Source organism: Aphis gossypii, chromosome 1 (assembly GCF_020184175.1).
Source record: "Aphis gossypii isolate Hap1 chromosome 1, ASM2018417v2, whole genome shotgun sequence".
NCBI lineage: Eukaryota > Metazoa > Arthropoda > Insecta > Hemiptera > Aphididae > Aphis > Aphis gossypii.
Window position 1 is genome coordinate 88,047,424 of NC_065530.1, and position 27,615 is coordinate 88,075,038.

General features: G+C 26.4%; 3 protein-coding genes across 12 annotated transcripts; 1 reads left to right on the forward strand and 2 right to left on the reverse strand.

Annotated features, from left to right (window-relative positions):
- Positions 1–1,055: 1,055 nt before the first annotated feature.
- LOC114132828 (uncharacterized) lies at positions 1,056–14,629 on the reverse strand. 2 transcript variants are annotated; one of them, XM_027998416.2, is made up of 19 exons: positions 14,397–14,629; positions 9,395–9,747; positions 9,124–9,311; positions 8,947–9,040; positions 8,671–8,863; positions 8,352–8,586; positions 7,786–7,833; positions 7,515–7,714; positions 5,715–6,019; positions 5,370–5,645; positions 5,066–5,302; positions 4,459–4,998; positions 4,234–4,397; positions 3,554–3,989; positions 3,346–3,466; positions 3,035–3,243; positions 2,562–2,966; positions 2,120–2,492; positions 1,056–1,347 (listed from the first exon to the last, which is right to left on the reverse strand). In XM_027998416.2, the coding sequence occupies exons 2-19, from the start codon at positions 9,722–9,724 to the stop codon at positions 1,160–1,162; spliced, it is 4,542 nt and encodes a 1,513-aa protein (XP_027854217.2). In that variant the 5' UTR covers positions 9,725–9,747; positions 14,397–14,629; the 3' UTR covers positions 1,056–1,159. The 2 variants fall into 2 exon arrangements, with proteins under 2 accessions (XP_027854217.2, XP_050057816.1); XM_050201859.1 differs by lacking the exon at positions 14,397–14,629 and adding an exon at positions 14,211–14,337.
- Positions 13,834–27,388, forward strand: LOC114129478 (probable serine hydrolase). 7 transcript variants are annotated; one of them, XM_050201917.1, is made up of 6 exons: positions 13,834–14,370; positions 21,353–21,429; positions 21,857–22,017; positions 22,357–22,589; positions 22,690–22,876; positions 24,032–26,975. In XM_050201917.1, the coding sequence occupies exons 1-6, from the start codon at positions 14,201–14,203 to the stop codon at positions 24,290–24,292; spliced, it is 1,089 nt and encodes a 362-aa protein (XP_050057874.1). In that variant the 5' UTR covers positions 13,834–14,200; the 3' UTR covers positions 24,293–26,975. The 7 variants fall into 7 exon arrangements, with proteins under 7 accessions (XP_050057874.1, XP_027850281.1, XP_027850360.1 ...); XM_027994480.2 differs by lacking the exon at positions 13,834–14,370 and adding an exon at positions 18,021–18,149; XM_027994559.2 differs by lacking the exon at positions 13,834–14,370 and adding an exon at positions 18,184–18,352.
- On the reverse strand, positions 15,879–17,963 carry LOC114131629 (protein anon-73B1). 3 transcript variants are annotated; one of them, XM_050201921.1, is made up of 3 exons: positions 17,887–17,963; positions 17,092–17,246; positions 15,879–16,591 (listed from the first exon to the last, which is right to left on the reverse strand). In XM_050201921.1, the coding sequence occupies exons 1-3, from the start codon at positions 17,954–17,956 to the stop codon at positions 16,481–16,483; spliced, it is 336 nt and encodes a 111-aa protein (XP_050057878.1). In that variant the 5' UTR covers positions 17,957–17,963; the 3' UTR covers positions 15,879–16,480. The 3 variants fall into 3 exon arrangements, with proteins under 3 accessions (XP_050057878.1, XP_050057879.1, XP_027852732.1); XM_050201922.1 differs by lacking the exon at positions 17,887–17,963 and adding an exon at positions 17,375–17,838; XM_027996931.2 differs by lacking the exon at positions 17,887–17,963 and adding an exon at positions 17,375–17,817 and having other exon boundaries at positions 17,107–17,246.
- Positions 27,389–27,615: the final 227 nt, after the last annotated feature.

Consider the following 27,615-nt stretch of genomic DNA (forward strand, 5'->3'; position numbering starts at 1 on the left):
TTATAATAGTTTATGTAAATGTATGTATGTATGTATGTAACGTATTAAATATTGAAGGAGATAAATTATACAAAATTATTCTTTTCATACAGATAGGCATTAGGCAAGCACAATTAGTACACTAATGTAAAGCATAACTGCATAAGTATAGTGTAATTAATGCACTGTTGGAATAAATTGATTTTAAAATAATAATATTATGAACATAACTGGTTTTACCACACAATACAATTGAATACATAGACAATTAAAGAAAAATTACCTAACCAATACATTCGGTGGCGGATTTTCAACATTTTTCTGGGAGTCTTCAAAAGTATTATTTTTATAAAATCTAGTATACAATACAAGATTTATACATTATACATCAGCTTCTGGGGAAGGGGGTCTTGAGTCATCCCTTTAAATACAACACTGTAAACATTGTTGCACTCAGAATCTGAAAATACACAAATTATAATTTAATTTTTCAAAACGCTTTTTTTTATTAATATTAAAATTTGCACAAAAATATTAAACTTTACAATCTAAACAATTTATTTTACAGTAATAATATATATCTATCATCATATTTATAATTTTTACTTATATATTTTTATTCAAAAAATATCTGTATTTTTACATAATAATTATAATAAATTTTTTGAAATAACATTCGTCATTAAATAACTAAATATACAAACATAAAAAAGAAATAAATATATATTATAAATTTCTTTAGACTTATCAATAATTTGAATTAATAGTATTCAAAATGTAAAAACAGCGATCTAATAATTAAAATATATTACATTTTTTAAAGCATCTGATCATTTAAATATTAATATGTAACAAAATTTTTATAATTTTTAATTTTTTTTTTATAAAATTATAAATAATTATTATAAAAGTAATTAACTTAATTGTACTGAAACATTTCATTCAATTGAAAGCAATGAAATTTCAACAAAAAGACAATGGAAGGAAAAAATAAATCTATTTACACAAAAACACTACAATGGTGTTTTTTTTTTACATTTATTTTAAAGAAAAAATATATATAAATTTTAGTTGAGTTGATTAAAAAATAATCTATTCATTATTTTTTGTAATCAATTATATTAGAATTAATTATTGGTGTGTAATGTGTATTGCATTTGTTGTGAAATACAACAGTAAATCATACAGGGGGCGGCGGTGGAGGTGGTGGGGGCGGTGGCTGTCTAAAAAACATAGTTGAAAAGTACGCTTGTGATGGTGGACTAAAAAGCTTTGGAGGACCATTGTCATGGACAGTGGTTGATGGTAACAATAAATCCTCTTTCGCGCAAGAATAAAGTTGCTCATCTGAGCGATGGTAATATGAATCTGAAACAAGCAATTTTAATAAATATAATATTTAACTACATACTTATTTATTATTTGTATTTCTATTGTCACAAAATTATTATTATCTAGATGATGAAAATAAAATGTGGTACATAAATTAAGTTGGATTAATAACTGACGAAGCCAGAACAACATAATAAGGATGGCTATGGACGAAATCCCAGTTGATAAAAGACCACTAGGGAGACCTCGGTTAAGGTGGGAAGATATGGTAAGGAAGGACGTGTTGGCACTGAATGGAGGAACGGATTGGAAAGCATGAGCTTTGGATAGAGAAGGCTGGAGAACTGGGTGTGTGACAGGATGGTCTTAATGGCCGACAAACCCCCCCCCCAAAAAAAATAACTGAAGGAAATCGTATTAAATAAAAATAGATAGCCAGAAAATACTTAAAATTTAAATAATAAAAAAAAAAATATTAAATTGGAAATTGTCTATTTATTATATTTTTCTTGATTTTGAAAAACAGAATTCTAAAAATTGAATTCTCTTGGATGTTATCTACAATGATTTCTGATTAAATAGTAGCAATATCAGAAGTTTTTAAACTTAGTATTGAACTGAAAATGTATAAGAGGAGGGCAATATTTTATACAAATAGCTAACTCTGTCACAATGATTGATTTTCTAACTTGAAATTGTTTGAATAAATTAAATATGAATGTATCATTTCATATTAAAAATGCGTTTTTTTTTTTTTTTTTTTTGAAATGTTATAATTTCAAGGTATAGTTTATTCAAAAACTCTTACATCGTGAAGACTCAATTGGTGTGGGTATGAATTCAGGCGGAGGTGACAATCTTGGATGTCTTTTTGGTAAGTCTTCAGTGATATTGACTCCAAATTGTCTCCTTAACCTATCATTTAGGTTTTCCCATTGTTTTGGTTCTTCTTTAGATATAGTGGTTTCAAACAAAGATGGACTGGATTGCAGTGCCAATTTTGACTCTAATTCAAGTGATTTAGCTATAACTTGTTGGGTAATCTCTTCATAAGCTGCGAGAGTTGTATTAGGAGATACAGATGGCGATGGTCGAGTGTCACTGGCTCCAGTTTCAACATCTTTTTCTTTGGTGACGGTTGCTTGTGATTCTTTACGCCTTCTATATTCAGATAATGAAAGCTGGAATACATAATTTAAAATGTTCAACTATAAAAGTTATATGACATAATAATTACAAGACAATCTTACCTTTCGCTTGACTGGTGGTGGTGGCGGTGGTGGAGGAGGGGGTGGAGAAGAAGGTGGTTGTTCTACAATAGGTATCACGCTTTCTTTAATAGTTTCTTTTGCAGTATCGTTAGATTTATTAACTGGTGACTGGACATCAGTAGTATCTGGTTGATCAGTGACTTCATTTGAAACTTTGTTTTCATGTTTTATAGGTATTGTTTTATTGGTTAAAGTTTCTTGGGTTGGCTGTGGATCAACAACTGCTTCGTTCTTAATTTCAACCATTATTTTAACGTTAGACTTGTCTTGTGTTACAAGTTCTGCTGTACCTTCATCATCAGGTTTAAATTCTCCCAAAAATGATTCTACCAAGGCTACTGTATTAGATGATTTTTGCAAATCAATTAACGGTATACTCTTATTCTGAATAAAAAAATACATAAAAATAAGTAAATGTTAAATTTTGAAATTAAAGAAAATGTTTTATTTACCTCGAATATAGCTAATTTGGAGTCAATAGAAGCAATATTACGAGATGCTTGCTCAACTTCTTCATCTTCAATAACATCATCATCAGCAAAATTCATATGTCCTGAACCAGGAACTGTTGGTGATGGACAATCAGACATAGATTCTCGTGCCATTCGTCGTTTTTTCAATGGACCTACCTGTTGATCTCCATTACTGATTCCGACTGAATCTAAATAGAATATTAATGATTCAAATTCACAATTAATATTATGTACTAGAGAATATTGATTTTTCTTAAATAGAAATTTAAAATTTTTAGTATGGTTAATACCTTGTTCACTAATAGCTTGTTGTAACCATCTTTTTTTTGCACAACCTGACTCGCCTAGTTTGAAATCTTCACTTCCAGTTGGAGAGTTTCCTTCAGACTTCACCCATGAGTTAACAAAATCCTAAACAAAATATAATCAATATTTGCATGATGTATATATTTTTTTTTAAATAGAAAAATAAGTTATAAAAATTAATAATGAAATTACTTTTTTTGTATTGGGAAATTTGAAGCCTGGTGCGAGAGGTCCTACTGCAGCAGCCACTAACATACATGTATTAGATAACGGGGCTGGAGGAGTTCCTTCACTACCACTAGCTTCTTCACTATCCATCTTACTGGGAGTATTGAGTAGACTACTGTGTGGTGATCGCCGTAACATAGACCGAGGAATAGAGGAAAGAGCTGACGGCCTGTGTTGGAAGCGTACTGAAAATTTACAACGGTTCTGAACACGTTTTTTGGACAATAAACGACCTTTTCTATCCTCTTCCTCATCATCATCATCATCATCATTATTATTGTCATCTTCATCTGATGAACTGTTATAGGAACGAGATGAAATTGCAGCTGCTCTACGTTGTGGTCTATTTGTTCTAGTTGACTTAGAGCGACTATTTTTATTAGATGGCCGTTGTTTCCTTCTATAATAAATAAATAAAAACATCGAACATTTTTAATAACTAATCGATTTCATTGAATCAATAATGATTTTTCAACTTGATATTGTTATGCTAATATAATAAATCATAAAGACTAAAATATTAACAGACCTCATTTAAATAATGATCAAATGAAATGTATTTTTTCAAAATGTTTACTTTACTTAATAATAATTAGTATTATAGTATTATACATTCATTCACCCAGAATCAAAAATCGACTTACTTCACAACACTTTTTCGAACTCTGTTTCTATTTAGATTATGAGATGAAGAATTATTGAAGGAATCTGTATCTTTATGTGACCTAGATTCTTGTTTTCGAGCTTCTTTTTTTTCCATTCTTTCAAAAGCTTTCATAATAGCTACCATTTTTCTCTCTTCTCTTGACTATAAAATAATGTAATGGTTAAAAAATATTTAGTTGTAAAGGTATTACAAAAGTTATTACCATCTCATTCATTCTTTTCACCAGTTTGTTATCATTGTTATTAGATTTAAGGTCAGGCTCAGGGCTTGTTTCCACTTTTTTGACAGGACTTTTTGGCCTACCTGGTCCATTGGGTTCTTTGCTTTTAACTGGCGTCAGAGGATGTGGTAGTAGTGATGGTAGTGGAGGAGGTGGAGGTGGAGGGGGTGTTTCAACCTTAGGTAATGTTCTTTTAACTATTTTTTTATTTGGCTTCTTCATATTTCTTTGTTGTCTAGTTCTTTTGTTTCTTTGAGGTTTATTTTCATCATCTGAAGAATTACTAACAGTTGGGTCTATTAATGGCGATGAAGAAGAACTTTTTGGTACAACAGGAATAGGTGGTGTTGTTATATGAGGTGATGGGCTTATAGAAGCTGTACACGTTGATGGATCACCACAGTTACATCGTTTAAATGGAACTGCAGCCTGATGATTTATGGTAATTTCTGTATTTTTTTCAATATATCTATTTGCCACTATGTATAAATGAATAGAGCCTTTTTCAATATAATGTTTTAGCTAAAGCAAACAAAAACAAAACACAAAAATAAATAAACATTTTTTTTTTTAAATAAATAAATGTTACCTCTGCGTTTGGTTTACATGAGCGTCGAACAAAACGTGCATCATTACCATATGTACGACAATCAACACAAACTTCTATATCACAATCAGTAGAAAATCGAACAACATAAAAAAATACATAAGGGTCCGTTCGATTAGGTATTGGATCTTTGTATGCTAATGAACCAGTCCAAGTAAATTTTCCTCGAACTTCAACTATAGGCTGATTGTTAGTCAATACTGAACTACTGACTAACATCTGTTAAATATAATTTATAAATTAATACACAAAATATTAGGAAAAAAAACTAATATAATATACATACTTTTATCCCACTAGGAAGTAAGGACATTTTTGTTCTACTAATGGGAATTTTGACAGGTGTACGAAGTTCTCCAGATGTTACACTACCATTTGGCTTAATTGCAGATAAACGAGCACGTAATTCTTGTGAATAATGATTAGTAACAGCTTCTTCATATTTGTCAATCCAGTTTCGTAATTGATCAACAGGTTGCTCAGTATTAGATTTAGTGTGCTGTTTATTAAGTTTGTCAGTTTTAAATACTTTTGGCTCATCATCAGAAGAGTAATCAATTGTCTATAATTAATTTAAATTTACAAATTATCTTAATAAACTAATTTGTTAAAAGTTAAATAAATAATTTACCTTCTTTTTTTGTATTATTTTCTTTTCTTGATTTACTTTCTTTTTTTTATCCATTGCAGCTAATCGTTTTTTTTCCAATAACATTTCTTTACGTTTAATTAACATTTTTTTGCGTTCTTCAGCTAATGCCTTTTTTTCAGGAGTCATTGAACCCTTTTTTCTTGGGCCAGGTGATGGACCACTCTTTCGACGTTGCTTTAATTGAGATGATGGCAAACCATTTGTTTTTCGTTTAGGAGTATTTTTTTGTCTACTCTTATACTTTTTTCTTTTGTTTTGAATATTGCTACGCTCTATGGGCATATCTGGGAAATAATAATAATAAGTATAAGTAGAGAAACAGCAGTTTTAGAAAAAACAAAAACAAAATAAATAAATAACAAGTACTAAAAATTATATTTTATATTGTTAGTTTGTAATTTTTTTTTTTTTTAGTTTTTTGTAAGACAACATACATTTTTAATTTCATATTCTGAAGCGGAACATTTTTTTTTTTCATTTCAGTATATAAAGATTGAAATTCAGACAAGTAATTGGAGTTGTAGGTATTTAAAGTTTAGGTGAGCAGAATAGTAGACCAACATTTTGTCACGTAACCCTGTACCACTCAATCCTTCGCTCACCAAACTTTTAATACTAATAATTCACAAAATACTCATCCAAGTTTTGTTTTAAATGTAACGAAATACTATAAATTTTTTTTTTACATTATGATTGTAAATAAGTATAGGTTCCCATTTGAAATTTAAATGTTGACCCCCCAAACCTCACTAAAAATATTATAAAAATAACTAATGATTTAAGATATTTATAAATAAAAAAAACTTTCATATTTAACATGTTTTTCTTTTATGAATATTTATATTATAAAATGGTTTTAATATATATTTTTAATCGTCCTATATACTTTTTTTTGTTATACTTCTACTGCCTCTAGAGTAGAGTAACCAGACGTGCTAGTTGTTCTGATAAACTTTGAAATAACTAACAAATAACCAATCACCTTTTTAGAATATATTTCCATTTTAATCCTGTTTTTCCATAATGACATTGTGTAATTAAAATAAATCAATGTATGAACTGTTTTACAACCAAAGTTAAAATAATAGAAAATAATTTTTGAGGGCTGATGCCGATGAACAATTAAATTAGCGACGAGCATGACACATGTTGTATGCCATATGTACAACAAATTAAAGTGTACAGTATTATAGTATTATTTCAATATAATAATATTTAAATCATTTAGGTCATTTTTTTAGGAGACCTAGAAACAACTGTCCTGTTTTATTTTATTTTCTTGAAATGATTATCCTACATCTATAGATAATATGGTAATCCATGATGATCTGATTTATAATTCTATTCTCAATATTTAGATTTTGAGAATTGCATAGTGTGGCATTATTATATTTTTATATCCACTATACCCAGTTGTATACTAAACAGAAAAAGGTTAATTTTTTGTGTTTAAAATGGTATTGAAAATTAAATTTTTAGTTCATGACAAAAATATATATTTTTATAATAATTTATGAATTAATTAAATTTCTTGTCATAAACTTAAAACAATTACTTATAGATAATTTTAAGAAAATAAGAATAAGATTTCTCAACTATAACAATTTTTTTTAGTCAAATGTACAGATGAACACATTTATTTGTAACTTATATTAATTCATTATAAATATATTATAAATAATATTATGGTTGATCGGGTGGTTAATTAACTTTTATGCAAGTGCAACATAGCATAAATCTATATATCATAAAAATTTAAAATACTTAAAGCTAATTTACCTAGTTCTGAAGAGAGATCAGAGTCACTAGAATGTCTTAAGTGTGATGCTGAAGCCATCGCTATTCTTTTAGCTAGTTTCATATGTTGTAGAGCAGCTGCTGCTTCTTTATTAAAAGGTCTTGGTGAACAACGTTCACATAAATATTCTTCAGGCAGATTATTTCTACTTTCTAATACACAGTCCACATGTTGCCAAACTCTAAATTATTACATAAAATGTAATTTAAATTAATTAAAATGACAAGTATACACACAATCAAATGTACTTACAAGCATTTGTCACAGCTTATCATAAATCCATCATCATGTTCCATTTCACTGAAAAATAAATATAAATTAAATTAAATAGTAATATAAATAAGATGATACCTTACTCCTCCTCTTGTATTGTTATCATAGTATAAATGAGCAATACAAAAAAATTATCTTCAATAGGCCTATTTATTTTTGTTAGTCTTAATAAAAGTATATTAAATTATATTAATAAATTCAAAGGTAGGAAACATTTCCAGTGATTTATTGAATGTAATTTTTTTGATAATAACTTTAATTATAAAGAAATTTTAAAAGGTTGGCATGAAAGTTGGTAACACTAGTATATGACACTGGTTGATGTTGATTGATTGAGTCTCTATAATGGATGTGTTAAATTTGAATTTAATAATATATCAAAGAACGAGAAAAAAAATTCTGAGTGGAGACAGTTTTTTAGGCCTATATCAGTTATATATTTATATTTATATAATATAGTGTAATAAAAAATCTATTATAATATAAATAAGTTTATGAGTAGAATATTATTTACTAAAAAATATTCCAAAGGTTAAAAAACTTACCAGATACATCTTGTTACTGCAGGTTCTTCTGACTTAATATTATCTTTGCCTTCGGCAACAGCCTCTGGTGCGGTATCAGTTTCTTCCCCTTGGCCATCGAGATCATGATCACTTGCGCTTAATTCACTTTCCACCTGAACCTGCGGTTCATGCTTCACCAATGATTGCAATGACTGTAAGGATTCAGATGTTGATATTGGCACATTATTTGGAATACTTGCTGACTTTTGGATAACTAAATTAAAATAATACATGATTAAAAATATTAAATTACCTTTATTCTATAAGAATGAAAGCTTCTTTAAATATTTTTATTTACCTTTATTATTATTATTATTATTATTATTTACAACATTATATTGAGTTTGTGGCTGTATCTGTGATACTGTAGGTGATACTATACAAGATTGACCAGAAGTAACATTTATTGTTGATGTCAAACCATTAATTTGGTTTGTTCTTTGAGGTGACACCCTTGGAACAAAACAATAGTTGTGTTCCACTTTAATTAACTGAAAATTACATTCATATTTTTAAGATATTGAATTTAGTATAATATATAAATTAAAAGATAAATTAATGATAAATTACAAACCTCTGCAGGGTTTTTTGCATCATATACTGGTCTGTGTTCAGTCACTTCCAATAATTCATCATCACTAGGGCAATGATCTCGTCTTAACATAGGGCTAACAAAAAAATTAATAATAATAAAATTAATTTGATAATTATTTAAAAAAATGAATATAGCAGTTTGTGTATCAAAACTTACTTAGGCCGATTTACTGGGACAACACGGGGTCGTTGGTTATTTGAATGACGATTACGAGGTGGCATATATGTCATTAACATATGAGGGGTTAAGCCTACTCGGCTGTAAGGTAGTTGCGGTGAGGCAACTTGAGTTGAAACAAAAACGTTTTTTCGAACAGATTCCATTTGAATGGAACTGGGATTTCTCTGTTAATAATAAATAAATAAATAAATAAATAAACTAATATAATAAAATTGTGTAAAAGAGATTAAAAGTTTAAAATTGTTACTTGATAAACCGGTATTTGTTTGAAGTGTTGGTTTGGTGATAGTATATGATTGGCGCTGGTATGATTGAGCTGCAAAGGGAAACGATGCATGGTGACTGGTTGATTTGTGGTACGCACCACAGTGGCACGTGCATGATGATCTTGTGCTTGACTGCGGGATGGTGTCATCTGAACGATGAGACTGGGTCCTGATACATCCTGATTGGACATGGGACGCCCAACAGGAATGGTCAACTGACCAGAGACAGCTGGACCACATGGTACGCGACTCGAACCTACAAGAAAGTAAGCGGCGCTTCCCGGTGTCCTGACGTTACCATCCGATTCCATCACCAACTCACTTTAGCTCTATCCTAAAAATTTAAATTTACATTCAACATATTTCTTAAAAAATATACAAAATTGCATATCTAACAATTTTAATTTGAAGATAAGAAGATTATCACATTAACTTAAGGTAGAAAATAGTCATTATATGTTACCTATTATCATTATTCTCAAAGAAAAATACTTATAGTATTAAAATAATTATAAGTAAAAAACATTAATAATTATAGCTTATTTATATTTTGTTTATACAGTTACAATTGATTACCTATGTAAAAAGAATAATATAATTTTAGAAAAGCAACTTTTACCAAAAAACATTTAGGCAAACTTATTGTTTTGTTCAAAAATATATAATTAAATTAAATATTTTATATATTTAAAAAAACACTTAAACTCAAGTATATTATACATAACACTGCTTTTTCTAACTTAAAATCCAAGTGATCCAAAGGAAATCACATTTAATATTAAATTTAAAAATACAAAAATATTTAAATTTATGAAAAAAGATTGTTACTAACAGTTTTAAATTAAAGATTGTATTAATTGTTGTTTAACGTCTGGTATTAATCGTGTACAATTTAATTAATTAAGTCAAAATAAATGCATTTGATATTCTTGAATATTTTGAATGTCATAAAAAATAATTTATATGCAGTGTATACTAAACAGTTATTTAATCGTTAGTCTTAGTTTAAAGAGTGGACAAAATAACAATATTACATTAAATTGGTTCGAAAGATAACACTGTTTACAAACATAACTTGATGTAGGTTTACGTTACTTATGCTTTATAAATAATATAAATATAAATTTATGATAAAAGAAGTTTTATAAAAAAAAAATTGGAGGGAAATTAAAAGCCGTTTATAGGGCTATTATTGTTCTTTAACTATATAACTTCAACTTTAAAGAGAAAATGGAAATTAATAATTGAAAGGAATATGAAAAAAATAAACAAATTAACAAGAATTAAAACAGCACAACGGCTCCTCTAAAACATCATGGAACTAGCATTTATTAGTGCATATTAATATAACCCAAATAAAAATATGACTACCTACTATAATAATAGTATTATGAAAAGCATTAATAAATCACAGAAAAGTAAAAAACGAACATTTTATATTTTTGTAATGCATCAATAATTATTTCTGTAAATACGCGATGTTGGGGGAGGGGTATCGATAAGCGCTCAAAATAATAATATTATTATCGACTACATAGCACAGTGATTACATAGCATAATACAGTCACGGATGGAAGGGAGGAAGTGGCATGCGAGAGAGCAAGAACGCGTCTCTGCGGCGTAGAGTTGCACACTTGCACTGTAATATTATGGCAAGGCCGCGGCAGTTCACTTGGTTGGGGCCCATGATGGGGTGCTCGGGGGGAACTGAGGCCGGCCGGCTGCGGGTTGCGGCACGCGTGCGCATCCAACAACGAAACGGCGGCACGGCAGGAGCAGTTTTATAATAATATTATAATACTCGGACAATTCGGTATATATGATTTATACGACAATGTCGGAAATAAAAAACCACTACCAGAGAATTTTGTATCCTACCAACCACCGTTAAACTAAAAATACTATAATTAAGGATGATAATATCTCATTGAATTTAAGAACACCTAAATGGGTCAATGTGTAATATACTAAAAATAATAAGTTTAAAAAAAAATCGAAGTTTCAATCCCGGAGTCTCATTAATGTAACCGACTATTTTTTTTTTAAGCCAAATAATAATTATCATTCAAATACTTTAAATACCGTCAAAATCAAAACATATTTATTGAAATTTCATTAATTTTGAATAACAGACGTACTAATAAGCCTTATCAACTTTGATAATCGGTTAATCATAATAGTTTCTACACCGAATTCGTAACGCTTGCAACGGGTAATTTTGGCATCAGAAATATACGCCGGTACTGCAATTCCTAACATTATCGTGCGAGCGTGTAAGCGTGTTCCTCTTTACCCATGGACTTGTATCACGAATCACGATATGGATATTCCTTATTCACATTATTATTATCAGTAGCTTCTGTGTGTCAAAATCTCGCGCACCCGCACGCACAATGCAGTATTTTTACGCGCGCCAGTGGGCAGGATGGCGTTACCGCCTAGCGCGGCTATCCCCACCTACAAACGCAACGGAATCCGATGCATACCGTGGATTATCGGCCATCGAGGGAACGACAGTGGGACGCACCGACGAACGACACAAGTACACAACACGCGCCTATAGTGTGCGCGCGCCCCCGAGTCCGCGGGATTCGCGTGATACGATGGTACCGTGCTACTGCCACCACCACTGCATCCACGGTTATAAAACTTATTGCAAGTTATCATGGCCGATTGTTATTTGTTATTATTTTCATTTACGGTATAAGTTTTCGGCTTTCAACACTTCAAAATTCGTTTCTCCGACGCGTGAGGTATCATGTTTTCTATATCACTGGCCGTGTGCAACGTTCTTTCGTTAGAATGGTTGGAAGACGACAATTCTTGGATCCTAACAGCCGAATTGCATTTAATTGAAACTTAGCGCACCTTCACGTCGTCAACACTTTTCCTCCGTTATAAGATGGCTTGTAACTATTCCCATTTCAATTTTTCTACACTAGCTCAAAAGTTGAGAGAAGCATTTGGCAAACATGGTGCAGCTAATGATGACTATTGATTCAAATAAATTAATTGTATATAAATATAAAAGATAGGTAAATCACATGGAAAAAAATTCCTTAACGAGACGATCAGTAGTAAAAAAGCGTTAAAAGAAAATTATCAAAATTAATTTATTTTTGGCGGGAAAACGAATTGATAATTTACATTTGTCAATTGATGACGTTTGTATACTTGTGTAGTATTTACATTATTATTATCGATCATCATCCACAAAGCATTATAAAATAATAAAAGTAACCTCAAAAATATTCATAAATTATTAAAAAATGTGTAACTGTTTAGTATTCTAAAATTGTGATCAAATATCAAAAACCTGTCTAGTATATTTTGACTACTGACTAAACTTATCTGGTAACTAAACAATTTTAAAAAAAAAAGTCCATGTACAAAAAATAATATTAATATGACCTGTGGATAAGGTTTCTTGAACCTAATTAATAATTTATAAACTGCCTTGAACGTTATTAAATTGCTTAACATAATTTTATAAATATGTATTAAATTAGTGTAATCAGTTGGATACAGGACAAAAATGTGAAAATAATTTAATGAAAAATGAAGTAGGTAATCCTTATGTTATCAATAACGGTGACATACATAGTAATTTTTTTTATCACTTGTCAATTATACTGTTATCTAAATAATACTATTTTTACTATAAATTCAAAAATTATTATAAAGGCGTACAATTGATATTAAAATATATAAATTATGTCAGTTTTAGTACCAAAGAAATCAATAACATCCTATTAAATATTAATTCACTACTTCCATTTATAGGCAAGAGTAAATATTAATTGTTTAAAAAAAAAACACAATACCTAACTTCATGCATTTGGATGTTAACAATCAATATGGTAAAAATATTTAAAATCACTTTGTAGGAACTTGTTTAAAATTGAGAAAGATATTCACAAAAATAATAAAAATATTGCAATGCTTTTTGATAATAGATTGAATTAATAATAAAGCTTGCATGTTAAACTAAGTTCTATGACACTCAAACACAAAACTATATATTTTCACGGGCTTATAGTAAATAGTAATTTTTAGACAAGATTAAGTCATAATAAACTATTTTATTGGTTCTTATAATTGCAATATTTGACAGTATTTTTTATTTTGAACAATTAACTGAGAAATAACATTATAATCAAATTATTTTTAGGTGTACAACTCACACAGCTCACTAGTAGAATAATCAATAGAAATAGAAGTAAAACCATTAATTGCTATAAGAATAAACCAATGCTATTGTCATTTTGAAAAAAGAATCTATATAATTTAATAGGTAGTTAAAAGTCATAATACCTGTGTAAAAACTTAATATTTCAATCATAAAACTAAAAATTTTTCTGTGATCAAATAAAAAAATTAATAAATAAAAATAATTGTAAGTGATTTACAAAATCATAGCGAATAACTAAAAAATTTTAGTGTCAAGTTTTTTAATGTGATCTACCTAATGCATATTATTTAAAATTATTTGCAAAAAAAAAATATATTAACTGAAATTCTATGAAAAAATGAAAACTAAAATAATTATCATCACACAAAAATCCTATAGTATCGTGTTCGCAACGTTTACTAATTGGTGGTGGTAGGACCAAAACAGTGAAGCTCAATACTCTAGGTTGAATATTATTATTTGTGGCCACTGGCCTATATAACCCAGACAGTTTATTAAACGCTTGTGGATAACTTCAAATGGACAGATAAACAATGTTTGGAAAACGGCGTAAACCGGCAAACAAGTGATAAGCAAAGGTGAACTTAGTGTTAAAATGAAAATACCGCCATTTCAGTGTTCGTCAGATGAAAAATTGCATCGTAAACACCGGTGCCAGGGGACCACCGAGTTCCAAGCAAATACTGACGGACGTGTCTTGACGTTGGACGGTTTTTTCAAACCAACTACATACTGGAAACCCACGAACATTCGAGTAAATGTCAAGTAAATAACTCAATTTGTACATGTACCTGGAACGTAAACATTACGAACGTGTCGGTTTATTGAGCAGAGGAAAACTGATTGCGGCAGCCACAGCTTTTGTCGAACGTAACACTTGATCGCCGGCGATGTACACTCGGATATTTTGTTTAACATTTAATTTAAAACGCGCACAGCGACGAGTAATCAACATGAAAACGTTAAAAAACACTCGTTTAACCTAATCGGCCATCTTGTCCGTGTTCTCGAAGAATAACAAAACATCATCGATTCCGGGGGAACAAGCATTTGAGTGGGGATGCGCCAGTCCACCGGCGCGGAGCATGGAATGTACGAATGGCGCAGCATTAAATCGCTTCCTCCATGATTTTACTGATTAAATGATCCAAGCACGCGTTGTTTATCGTCTTTGGTATGCGTAATAAACGAGGCAATTTCAAAAACTATTAACTAAACAACTACTAAACTTAATTAATATTCTTATTTTCTTTTTAACTATCTCAATAATCAGTATTTTTTTTGTATTGTTTTAGTTTCAAAGATGATTCTACAACTTAATACACCATTATAACCTAGTCATAAATACCAATTTAGCTATATTCATTATTCCAATGTAACAAATTATTACAATATTCTTTATGTAATGAAATTAAACTTATATCATGATCATAATACTTTTTCATTTTCTCATAGTAAAATATTTAATTTTGGATTTAGAAATTTGAATATTAAATATATAGCTTTTTATTCACTTTAGATTCTGAGTAAAACAATGGAAATATTGACTTTATAATACATTACTTATACATATGTTTTAATTTCTGTGTTATCACCTTTTGGGCAGTGGAAATGATTTGAATTTCAATTTTGGATAATGATTTTTAGCAATAGGTCAAAAAGTAAAAAATTTCTATTACTTTTCAAATAACCAGGAAAAACCAAAAAAAAATTTAAAAAATCATGAATTTTCATGCCAAACTATGATGTTATTTCACATATTTTTGCTTAATATGTATTAATTTTTATTCTACTCAATGTTTTTGCATTTTAATGCATTAAAAATTTAAAACGTATACTAAACTTGTGTGGTTAATGAAGTAAGACTAAAGTGTCTACTACAATAACATATCTTTTCTTATACTGGCTTCTGCTTTATATTAATATGTATCTTTTATCACAGTAATAAAATCACAGAATAGATGAATTTTATCTATTCTATGATAAAATAGTTTATAAATATTTAATAAGTGAACTTTATATCCAATTGATTAAAAATAAATTTCATTATTTATACTATAAAGAATATTATATCTAATCTTTTATAAACTCACTATTACAATATTACCATTTACCACATTAGTTAATAGTTATATTTTTACCACCAGTATCGTCTTATGAATTAAAAATATTTTGTAATATTTTGTAATAAAAAGGCAAGATAATGATAATGTATAGTAACTATACTAAGTTCCAGTTAAAGTTGATAATTTGGTAAAATTGTTTATGCAGACTTTTAATTAATAATGAAATTATATATTTTTTCTTCAAGTCATGCAGTTTAAAGATACATAAAATGTAGAGTAAAAATTCTGTAGTACAGGCAGTACAGCTAAAACAACTAGAGTACCTAATCTAAAAATATTACTCAACTAAAAATCCTTTATTACTTAATATTTCTAATCATATTTTTTTTTTGGATCACGTGAGTAATAAGTAGGTATGTGACTGATAACCCATCGACACAATGATAATTTCTCTAGTCTCTTCAATGTGTCCTCCAGGCTCCAGTAAAATATTTAATACATATGTTATTAATATTTAATAAATTATATATACAATAAAGAATTTGGATAAAATTAAAAAACTAATTTCAAAATTTATATAGAATTGTTTTTTTTTTTTTTTTTGGCTAAATGTATATTGTATGAATGTAATATTATATATGTTGTATAAATAGACATTATAAAAGTAATTATATAATATAAGTAAAATATATAAATGAGATTTAAAAGTTCAAGGTTAATTGTATAAAAAAAACTACAAGTAATGTATAGTTATAATGAATAATTAAACTTAAAAAAGGAACAATATTACAAGTATTATTTATTTTTATTCACCGTCTTTTCTTCTTGTCCTGTTTTCTTGATCTATGATGAGAATATGGGCGTCTAGGTGATGCAAATGTACTTCCATCAGAGTCATATTCACTTCCATCACCATTTTCCTAAAAATTCAATAACTTAATTTAACACTTTTATTTTATGTTTAAAGTTAATAAAATAGTATATATTATTCCAGTAAGTAGTCATTATGATCAATAACAGAGATAAACTTTGAAATATTGTTATGATTCATGTGATTATTGTAAATAAAGAATTATAATTAAAACAATTAATGACTACAAATATAGAAAATATTGTATCAATAAATAATAAGCAAAATGGTAAAAACATAAATAACTTTTTTACAATTATTAATTTATATAGTTGATAAAGATGTATTAATTATTTATTCAATAAAATAAAATAAAATATTTTATTGAAGTTCTGTGTATAGGAACAATTCATTAGTACATAGTAATATTTTTATAATTTAAAATTTTTTTTTTCTAGTACCATTTAATTTATTTTAAAAAGACAAATGGAATGTTAGTGTTTTTTTTCACTATTGGCATTTATTCAGTACATAACTTATTATTTAATATACATTTTATTAATTTTCAACCTTTTTAATAATTACTTTTGAGTCATTAGATTGATCAGTTAATAAAAACACAGTTGTTATGCATACTAATTGAAAAATAGCAACTAAATATAAACCATAACGGATTACAGCATCAAATACTTCATCTGTTTCTTCTATTGGAAACATCTTGAACACTGAAACAAATCAAAGATTATTGTTTTATACCTAATTAGATAGATGAAATTACATGAATATTATTTATTATATTCTAATTAGATAAATTTGTAAAAATTTGTATTTATATTTATGAAATTTAACATACCTATTACCAATGCTTAGATTAAATGTCCTTGTGAATACAAGATTGCAGAATAAAGTTTGTAAAATAATTTTATACCAAAAAAAAAAAAAAAAAATTGTAACTGTTTTAGATTAACAATAAAATAATATTTATTCTATAAACTACAGTCTGATGTTAACAATACATCTATATCATAATATGTACATTATATACATTTTAATATATATGGATACACTTTTCTGATCTCAGTCTATAATAATGTAACTTATAAGTTATAACTAATCCACAATGATATTGACTCAGAAACTATTCAAAAAAATTGGGAAATAAATGTTTAGAATATTTAGAATAGTATAAAAATACTTGTTAAAAATATTAGAAATCTAAATTCATAGCCAATTGGTCATTGACATTTCCACTATTACATTCTGAAATAATAGTAATCGGACTTATTCACAAAATAATAATATACTTTGTTATTGTTATTGATTTTCGTGAATGAGTTATCACTTGTTATCACTTGTATTACTTACGGTTGCAACGATAGATAATATATAGGTAATGATAATAATAATAATAATAATAGACATTGCTAAACACCATAGATATTATTTTTATTATCTATGCTAAACACTTATTATATATTATATAATAAAAAAAAACCATTAAAAAACTGTTGCTATGGCTATCAACAATCAAGTAAATTCAAGCTATCTAGTATCTAGTCGCAGAATAAATTAATAGAATTCAGAATAATTCACAATTTCGATGTCTTAGCGGTATTGAATATTGATAGGTATTGACCCAGGATTTAGCTATCAATTTGACTTTTCTAATTGTTTTTAAATCTTCCTTGGTTTAATGAGTTTTTTTTATATTTTTTTATGAGTTCTAATTTGATATTTGATAGTAAAAATTTGATTGTATAATATTCTTTTATAAAAGTAAACAAGATATTTTATTATTTTTAACATTATTTTCTGTTTTTCCATAACATAGGTATGATTTTATTTTCCAATTTATTATTTTTATAGATTTTGCTATTGGTTCATTCACTATTTTACAGATTCTAAATAATTTATTAATGTATTTGTAAATTTACAATACTTGTTTATACTGATCAGTTATCACCAATTAATACAAATTTATTATAGTTGTCTATTTTTTTTGTATTTTATTTTTAATATTGTCCATAATGTCACATTATTAATAATTGACAAGTATATTATTCACTAGTATTTATTATTAATAAGTAAGTACTTCAATTTATAATTTTAAACTTTTTATGAAAATTTCAATAGTACCTATTATAATTTGTACGTTTATTTCTAATTGTTGATGATATAATATAAATGTTTAAATAACATCATTAATTTTGATTTAATCATATAATCAATAACTTATTTATTTATATAGGTACATATTTGATTGTTATTAATTTTTGATGATTTAATTTTAACTTGAACTCTGATAAAATTTTAAAACTGTATTTACTTTTGATATAACAGTTTTGGCATTTGAATTTAAAGCAATATTTAGGGCTGGATTTAGGGTTGTGGGGGCCCCAGGGCCTACATAAGATGATTGAAATATGATTTTTTAGTTACATACTTTAAAACTTAAACTTTAAAATTATATTACTGATGGGTTGTTCCCTCGTCATGCTATTAATTTCTTATCACATAAATTTTGCTTACTAAACATATTTAATACAGATTTATAAAATGTTAATACAATTAATAAGTAAATACAAGTAACCTTTATAGTCATCTCTTTTTATTTTTTAGTTTAGTACATCAAAACCATTGAATTTGAACAAGTTATTAGGTATTCTAGAAAAAAATGTATTTTTGTACTAGGGATAAAGTTAAAGAAAGTAACACTATCTGGTTCATTTAAATTATTGATGTAGAATAAAAAACACAGATAGTATCAAACAAAACATTATTTTTAGACACTTTTGACACTAAACAATATTTTTGCCAGTAAATAAAAACCATATTTCGAACGTAGTGTATAAATGTATAATAATTTATACAACACAAATAAAATAATATTAATTTTGATAATCAAATAACTATTATGATTTACGACACATCAGTCAACACAGTAGTTGAGTAATTTTATTTATAATTAAGTAGTAATGATAGAAACTTGTCAAACTTAAAAAAAAATTGAATATTTTTTGCAAATTACTAGAAAAATTAAAAAAAGGTAATTATTTTTTGGGGGCTTCTTATTAATTCAATCTTGCGGGGGGCCCCTTGGCTCCCCTCTAAATCCGGTCCTGGCAATATTATTCATATTATATTTTTCTAATTACCTATTCAGAATATGTTAGTTTATATTTCTTTGTATCATAATCTTTCTATTTTCTAACACTTACCTGTACATAATTATTATCATACAATTTAGAATTTTAAGTAGACAATATTTTACATTTTTTATTTTGTTTTTGTTATTATACGTCTATATCTAATAATTTAAAATAGTTTATAATTTATGAAAAATTATTTAATTATTGTTCTTAGTTTTTTTTTAGCTACAAATATAATATTTATTATTGGTTATTACTTATTTATATATTTGTATACTTATAAATTATAAATTACATGTATAAATCGAAAATCGAAAATTTTAGCATGAATATTATATATTTTTTTTAATGTATAACGATGGTAGTTAAATGTTTAACTATTTAATGACTTTATAATTTATTAATTCTTTCATGAATATATTTTGTTCTGATGAGTTATTTAAATTTATTCTTTACCAGTGTCTAAATGTTATTTGTTACTACAAATCTATTGGAAACAATAGTTTACGAAACACTTAAAATTATGTTTGCAATACATTACCGAATAGTGAATACTGATTGTGAATATATATTTTTTAATGTACCATGCAATTTATAACTGAAGTACAAAGAACGAATCATTTTTCAAGTGAATAATTTTATAAAATAATTATGATTATCAAGTAAAATAATAATAATAATGCCATACCACATAGCATTTGGAAAAATATTTTATTGATCTACCATTAGCTCAGAGTATGTACTTATTGTTAATTCTTAGTTATTGCTAAACTATATAGAATTGGTTTTAATAATGTATATTTATAAATTTATTTTGAACATGAATATTTTTTTTAATATAAAATATTTGAAATTTTATCAAGGATAAATTTATTAAAATATTGAAATAGTTTTTTATTATTAACTAAATGTCTAAGATTATTAAAACAATTAATATTTTATTTGATTAAATTATATGATTTGTTTAAATATGTCTAAAATATAACCCTTTAAAACAAATTAACTTAATATTATGGAAATTGGAATAATATTGTTATTATTTTCAAATAGATACTTATGTTTTTTTTTTAAATTTATTAATGCCTACGATTGGTGGTTATATTCAGTATCAAAACAATTTAATATTTTAAATAATTAAAAATATTAATGTATTATTTAATAATATCCATAAGAAATCTATAATTTTGAATTAATATTTAGAAACTAACCAGACTTTTTTGTAGCATAATCTAATTTTTTAAAGAATTGATTATATTAATATTTAAAAAAAGTTCATTATAATTTATTATATAAATTTAAGTTGGCATAATCGACTACTTGTATTTATTATTACTTATTGAAAAAAATATATTACATAAAATAGTATTTGATAAGAGTATGAAAAAAATTATTAATCTTTGACATGACAATTTATGTTTAGTTATCTAACTTTTAAGTTAATTTAACGTTACAAGTTGTTAATTTATTTGATTATTATTAAATAACTATTTGGAATTTTGTCATTTTATTGAAACAGCATTATTCAGATTAAATTTGTTGTATCTATCTATAGTGGTTTAGGGTTTTTCAACTTGATTGGTAATGTAATTTATTTAATGGTTTAGTTTCTAGTTTATATCTTAAAAACTTAATTAATAATAATATTATTTAAGTGTTAATATACCTAATAAGTTTTATTTTAGATTAACAATGGAAGTACCTGTTAGTAAACCATCATTTGAAGAAATTCAAATTCCTGTACCGTTCGGTTTTGTAAGTGGTTAGTATTGAAGTTTTATTATTAATTATTATTATGAGACATAAGTATTAATTTATAAATAAGTATTGTTGGACTGTATCTTTACTTATACTAATATATTTAAAAAAAATTGTTAATTTTTATTTTAACAAAAAAAAAAAAAAAAATGAAGAAGTAAGGTATCTAAATCTTATTACACTATTTCTACATAATCTTAATATTGTAAAGTGTTTGTTTGTCTTGTTTTTTTTTCTCGTTATAATTCTAACATTATTATATATTTGCTACTACTTAATCTTAAATTATACAAAAGAGCTCAATCCGTATATTCATAATAAATAAGTATATATATTTTTCCATACAACATGTTCAGTATTAATACAAACTACTGGTATTTTGTTAATGAGATAAAAATAAAAATGAATACATTTTTTTATAATTTGTTTAGGTAAATGGTGGGGATCAAGAGATAAGCAGCCTATAATTGCAATTCATGGATGGCAAGATAATGCTGGAACTTTTGATCCTTTGATTGAATTACTACCAAAAGATTTATCTATTTTATGTATAGATCTACCAGGACATGGGCGGTCTTCTCATATCCCTTTGGTAAAATTTTTTTTCAAAAAATTTAAATTATGATTTTTATCTGATTTTTATTACATAAAGGATTTATAATAACCTCTTAAATATAATTTTATATAATTACATTCAATTTCCAGTGATGATAAGTAATTTTATTTCTTTTAAAATTTATAAAATATATTCCTCATAAATTTGATATAATGTATTTTATATTATATAAAAAAAACTAGCTAATACATTTAGGATAATATGAATTCTAATCTATGTGATATTTTAAATTATTCATCTCACAACTTTCATAATTTCAATACATTATTCATGTTAAGACTAGATTTATATTATAAGTAATAATATGTTTCATAGGGCTTACCTTATTATATATTTTGGGATGGTCTAGCTATTTTAAGAAGAATTATTAAACATTATAATTGGAGAAAAGTTTCTATTATGGGCCATTCTTTGGGTGCAGCTATTGGATTTTTATATGCAGCATCATACCCTGATGATACGGAAATGTTGATATCTATTGACACAGTAGCACCAGTCATTTTTGATCCTAGTGAAATTGTTAAAAATACAGGACCAAATATTGATAAGTTAGTTTTATTTTATATAATATACTTTATTTATATTAATTGCCAATTATGACAATTTATTACTAATAATTAATATATAAATATCTAAAATATGTTATAGACTCATTTATTACGATGCATTAGGACTTGATAAAATGCCTTCTTATAAATATTCAGATATGATTGATTTAGTCGTTGATGGACATCATGGAACTCTGACTCGCAAATCTTGTGAAATACTTATGAGACGTGGCATGTATCGTGTTAAAGATAACAAGTATTTGTTTTCAAGAGATATACGTCTTAAGGTAAATATATATATACAATATATACACTTATTATATTATAAGTGAATAATTAATTTAGACAAATACATTTTCTATGTTCAGTACTAAAGTGCAATTTTAAATAAAAACCATCAACTTAATACAAAATTATTAAATTTGTTAGGAAATAGTATAAGACATATTTTAAACAAATAATTTTGTACTCCATTACAACTGGTAAAATAAAATAAAAAAAGTAATACAATATTAATAATAATAAATAATAATATAATTGTTAAAAAATGCAAATATTTATGAAAATTAATTTATAAATTATAATTTTTCCTGGAGCTCATAAATACTATTTTAAAAATGGTATTATAATTTAGAATTACAACGATTTTAATTTGTAGAACAGATCTATTTAAACATTTTAAACATTTAACAACACAAGTCTATGACATCTTATAGGTTTTATTTATATTTAATTTAAATTTTGAAGTGAGATATGAATGTTTAAAATGTTTTAATATTTTACAATTATTATAACCTTAAACATTTAAATTATCAGTTACATTTATTCTATACCCTATAATTATAAGTAGGAAAGAGATTTATATGCAACTAAAGAAGTATTTCTTTAATAATTTCTAAGTTTATATTTTTAGACAAAAATATGCATTAAATATGCAAAACAATGTTAAAACGTCGAGAAATGCATAATATGCAAAATACAGTTATTTTAATTTTAATTAGAATAATCTAAATCTTAGACAATTCTCATCAAATTTTAAATACCTTATACCAATAAATATATGCACATTTTATAAATCCGTTCCCTAGTTATAAGTTATAATTCATTTAATATTAGGTTTTATTTATTATAATTTATAACTAAATCATAAAGCAAGCAGGTTATTAATTATGTAATACACTATAAATTATGGAGTTATACTCTGTTCTCTGAGAGACCTAACCACTTCATGTTTCTAACTGATGGGTGCTCCTTCAAAAATTCCTTCTTCAAAATAGATAAGAGAGCCGTAGCCGTCAAGTAGAGAAAAAAGACGAGTTTCCGTCCATTGCACAGGTTCAGTCTTTTGGCGAACAGGGTATAAATAGGTCACAATGCAAAAATATTTATAGTACTAATGGGATTGCTATCTAATGTAGTAATATTACATTTTGCATGTACAGGTTGCGTGGATGGGTTTACCATCTCTAGATGTAGTAAAAGCATTTGCTGGTCAAATAACATGTCGCTATATGAATATCAAAGCTAAACCATACAGATCATTAGATAACTGGCCAATTTATTCACAAGTCTTGGAAATAATAAAAATGAATGCAAAAGACTTTGTTTTTAAGGAATATGACGGTACTCATCATTTACATCTCAATAATCCAGAGTGTTTAGCTTCAGATGTTGCAACTTTCATTCAACAGCCTATAAGCTAATCACTGATATTGTACTATATCATAAATCTAACATGTAATTATGAAATAGCACTTATTATTTTGCCTATATTATACATATTATGCAATTCATATTCAGTAATAATGTTAATTTATATTTACTGTTATTTTATTTATTATAATGTAGTTGATATATAACTATATAAGTATATAACTTATCTATTAACAGACCAATAGTATTATGTATTACCTATATTTACAATATACTTACCTATGGTTGATTTTTCTACAAAATTACGTGTTTAAGTTGAGGCTCAATTCTTAGATGGCTGGTTAGACCTTCATTACCTCATTTTCTATCTATAACTGTGATAATTCTCATGATTTCTATTATTCATTATTTGATTGTTCAGAATCCTAATTAATAGACTTAATAAAAAAACATCTATTTTATCCAAGTAGATCACAGCATCACCACCTTTTTAAAGATCCTGTCCATGGAATATGTATAGACCTAAAATTTGTTATTAGGTGGATTTTAAAATTTCATAACATCAGAACTATTTTGATTGAGAAAAATAGTTATGGAGAGTATTGATTGACACATAAAAGATGGATTTTGTCAAATAAAGATAATAGTATGTAGGAAAAGTTGGATTTAGTTTGTGTGAGAAATTTTTTCTGGTTTATGCTTATAACTGTATCATATAAATCAAAATAAATTTGAGTTGATAATTTAAATGCAATATAATTTAATTTAATACGGTCAGAGATAAATAGTGATTTGTGGTTCATAACTCAAATGTAAGCAGAAGCTTTTATTAAGTCAGTGGTTCCCAACTAGAGTGCCATGAAATTATTTTAAATATGAAAAATCATACAAATATTTTAAAATTTAAAAAAAATAATTTTAGGAAACTGGTATGTAGGTATGTGTGTAATACATAAATTAATATTTATCTGTGTATATAAAAATTATGTACAATGGGTTTGCGTGCAAAGCGCTCTAAAACTACATAACTGATTTTGATTTTACTCTATATTATAAACTATATTCTACATAGCTAAACATATTCAAAATTAAATAATTTATAATTTTTTGTAGGTACTAAAAATATAATTGTATTACCGACATACCAAAATTGCAATAAGTTAATTCTAAAAAAGTTGACGAATTAACTAAATTTGAATTTCAAAACGCATGGGGTACGATCAAAATCATAGATAAATACTCTATAGTATCTACTACCTATATTTTATATCTTTGATAATCATTAACATAACTAAAGAATTAAAATCAATTATACATAACCCTTTTTTAAAAAAAAAAAAAAAGCAAAACTAGCTAGAAAATAGAAATTTAAGAAAATGCCTAAAAAAATTTCATGGGGGGGGGTATGACACCCCAAATACAATTAAGGTATTTATTTTAATTTAAAAATTGTAATTGTTAAATTTTAAATGAATTATTATTATATCAATAAATATCACCAATTTATACATTCATAATTTTTTTTTTCATTTCAACAACTTATTTTTTAGTGTTTATTTTCATACCACTATATTTTAAGTAAAATGCTGCCAAAAAGAACTTTGTAAAAGTAAATAGTTTAGTATAGCATTAATTCTACTGATTATGACAGCCATGGAAACACATGATCAGGTCAGCTAGTTTTTTTTATAAAATATAATATATTGGGCGATGCCTAGCTAAAGAAAAGCAAAGTTATAAAGTATATAGAAATACACAACATACTTATATACTACTATAGAGTGCCTTGAAGTTTTTAGAAAATATTGTAGGGTGCTGTAAGTTAAAATGAGCTTTCCATCAATGAGTTTGCTGGGAAACTCTGATTTTAGGACTGGAGTTTGTTATGCAAATGTGGAGCTTTTAATAATTGTAATATAAGCATATAGTATAACCCATAGTGTATCCATATAATAGTATATATTTTAGTGAATTATTATGTCTAAGCCAGCGGTTCTCAACTTTTTTAAATTGGCGTACCACCTACACGGTTTGAACATTTTTATGTACCACCTTACTTTTTTTTTTTTTGCTTATTAAGTATACATTTATGTTATATGTATAGAATTTATCAAGGGGGATTTTCTTTGAGTACCACAGGTTGAGAAGTGCTGGTCTAAGCCATACAACAATATTAAAATTATTTCTATATGACATATTATATATAAGTTTTTAATAATATATGTATTCTATTATATTATTTATGATTATTAACAAAACAGTGTGTAATTATCAGTAGTGTGATGAACTGAAAATGTTTAAAACATACCAAGAGCCGACTCATCTCTATAGACACAAAATTGGTGGGGGTTGGCTAACATAGAGTAATGTAATTAATATATAACAATATAATACAACTAATTTTATCTAGATTACTTTGGGTGTGCTGCTTAAAACGCATAATTGTTGTAGCTTTTTCAAACAATTCAGAAAAAAATGCAACTGTACCTAACTGATCTTGAGTTCTTATTATGACTTGTGTAGATAACAGATCAACATAATATTATGCTATGCCATTATTATTACATAATATTACATACATCATAAAATATTTAATCGTGAACGGCCTCAAGACCTTTCCTGACCCTTAACCTTGACTATGCAGTTGTTTAGTGTTCTATAAAATTGTTTTATATCATAGATATTTTATATTGTGTATAATTCAAAATTAAACTATTATTTGTTATTTATTAATCACATCGTTTATTATTTTTGAAAATTATTTACCATGAATTTATTTATAGGTACGTATTTAAATAATTATTTGTACAAGTAGATTATTTTTGTTAATTTTTTTTACAGGTTAACAGATTTGCTTTACCATCATTTGATGTAACCAACGAATTTGCAAAACAGATCCGTTGTCGTTACTTAATGATCAAAGCAGTTCCGGGTAGGGTGCGTGATAATTGGTCACTTTTTCAAAGTATTTTAGAAACGATAAAACAATCTACAAGTGATTTTAATTACGTAGAAGTTGAAGGGACTCACCATGTACATTTAAATGACGCTTCGAAAGTTGTTCAACATATCTTGGATTTTATATTAAATGTTGCTTGATTTAAATTTGAAATTTTTATAATATATTATAGCTAAAACCAGATAAATTATACTTATTATTTATTATATTACATTTATAATACCTATATAAATCCAATTCATTAATTAATGAGCGTGGATGAAAGCTGAAATGTTTATTATTTATTCTATTGAAGATAACCTCAATAATTATTAATTATTCGCTGTTTTCTAATTTCTATAGCTCTATGCAGTTCTTGTTCAATAAGCTCTTGGTACATATTACCAATATGACATAGTACCTAGTATCATCGAA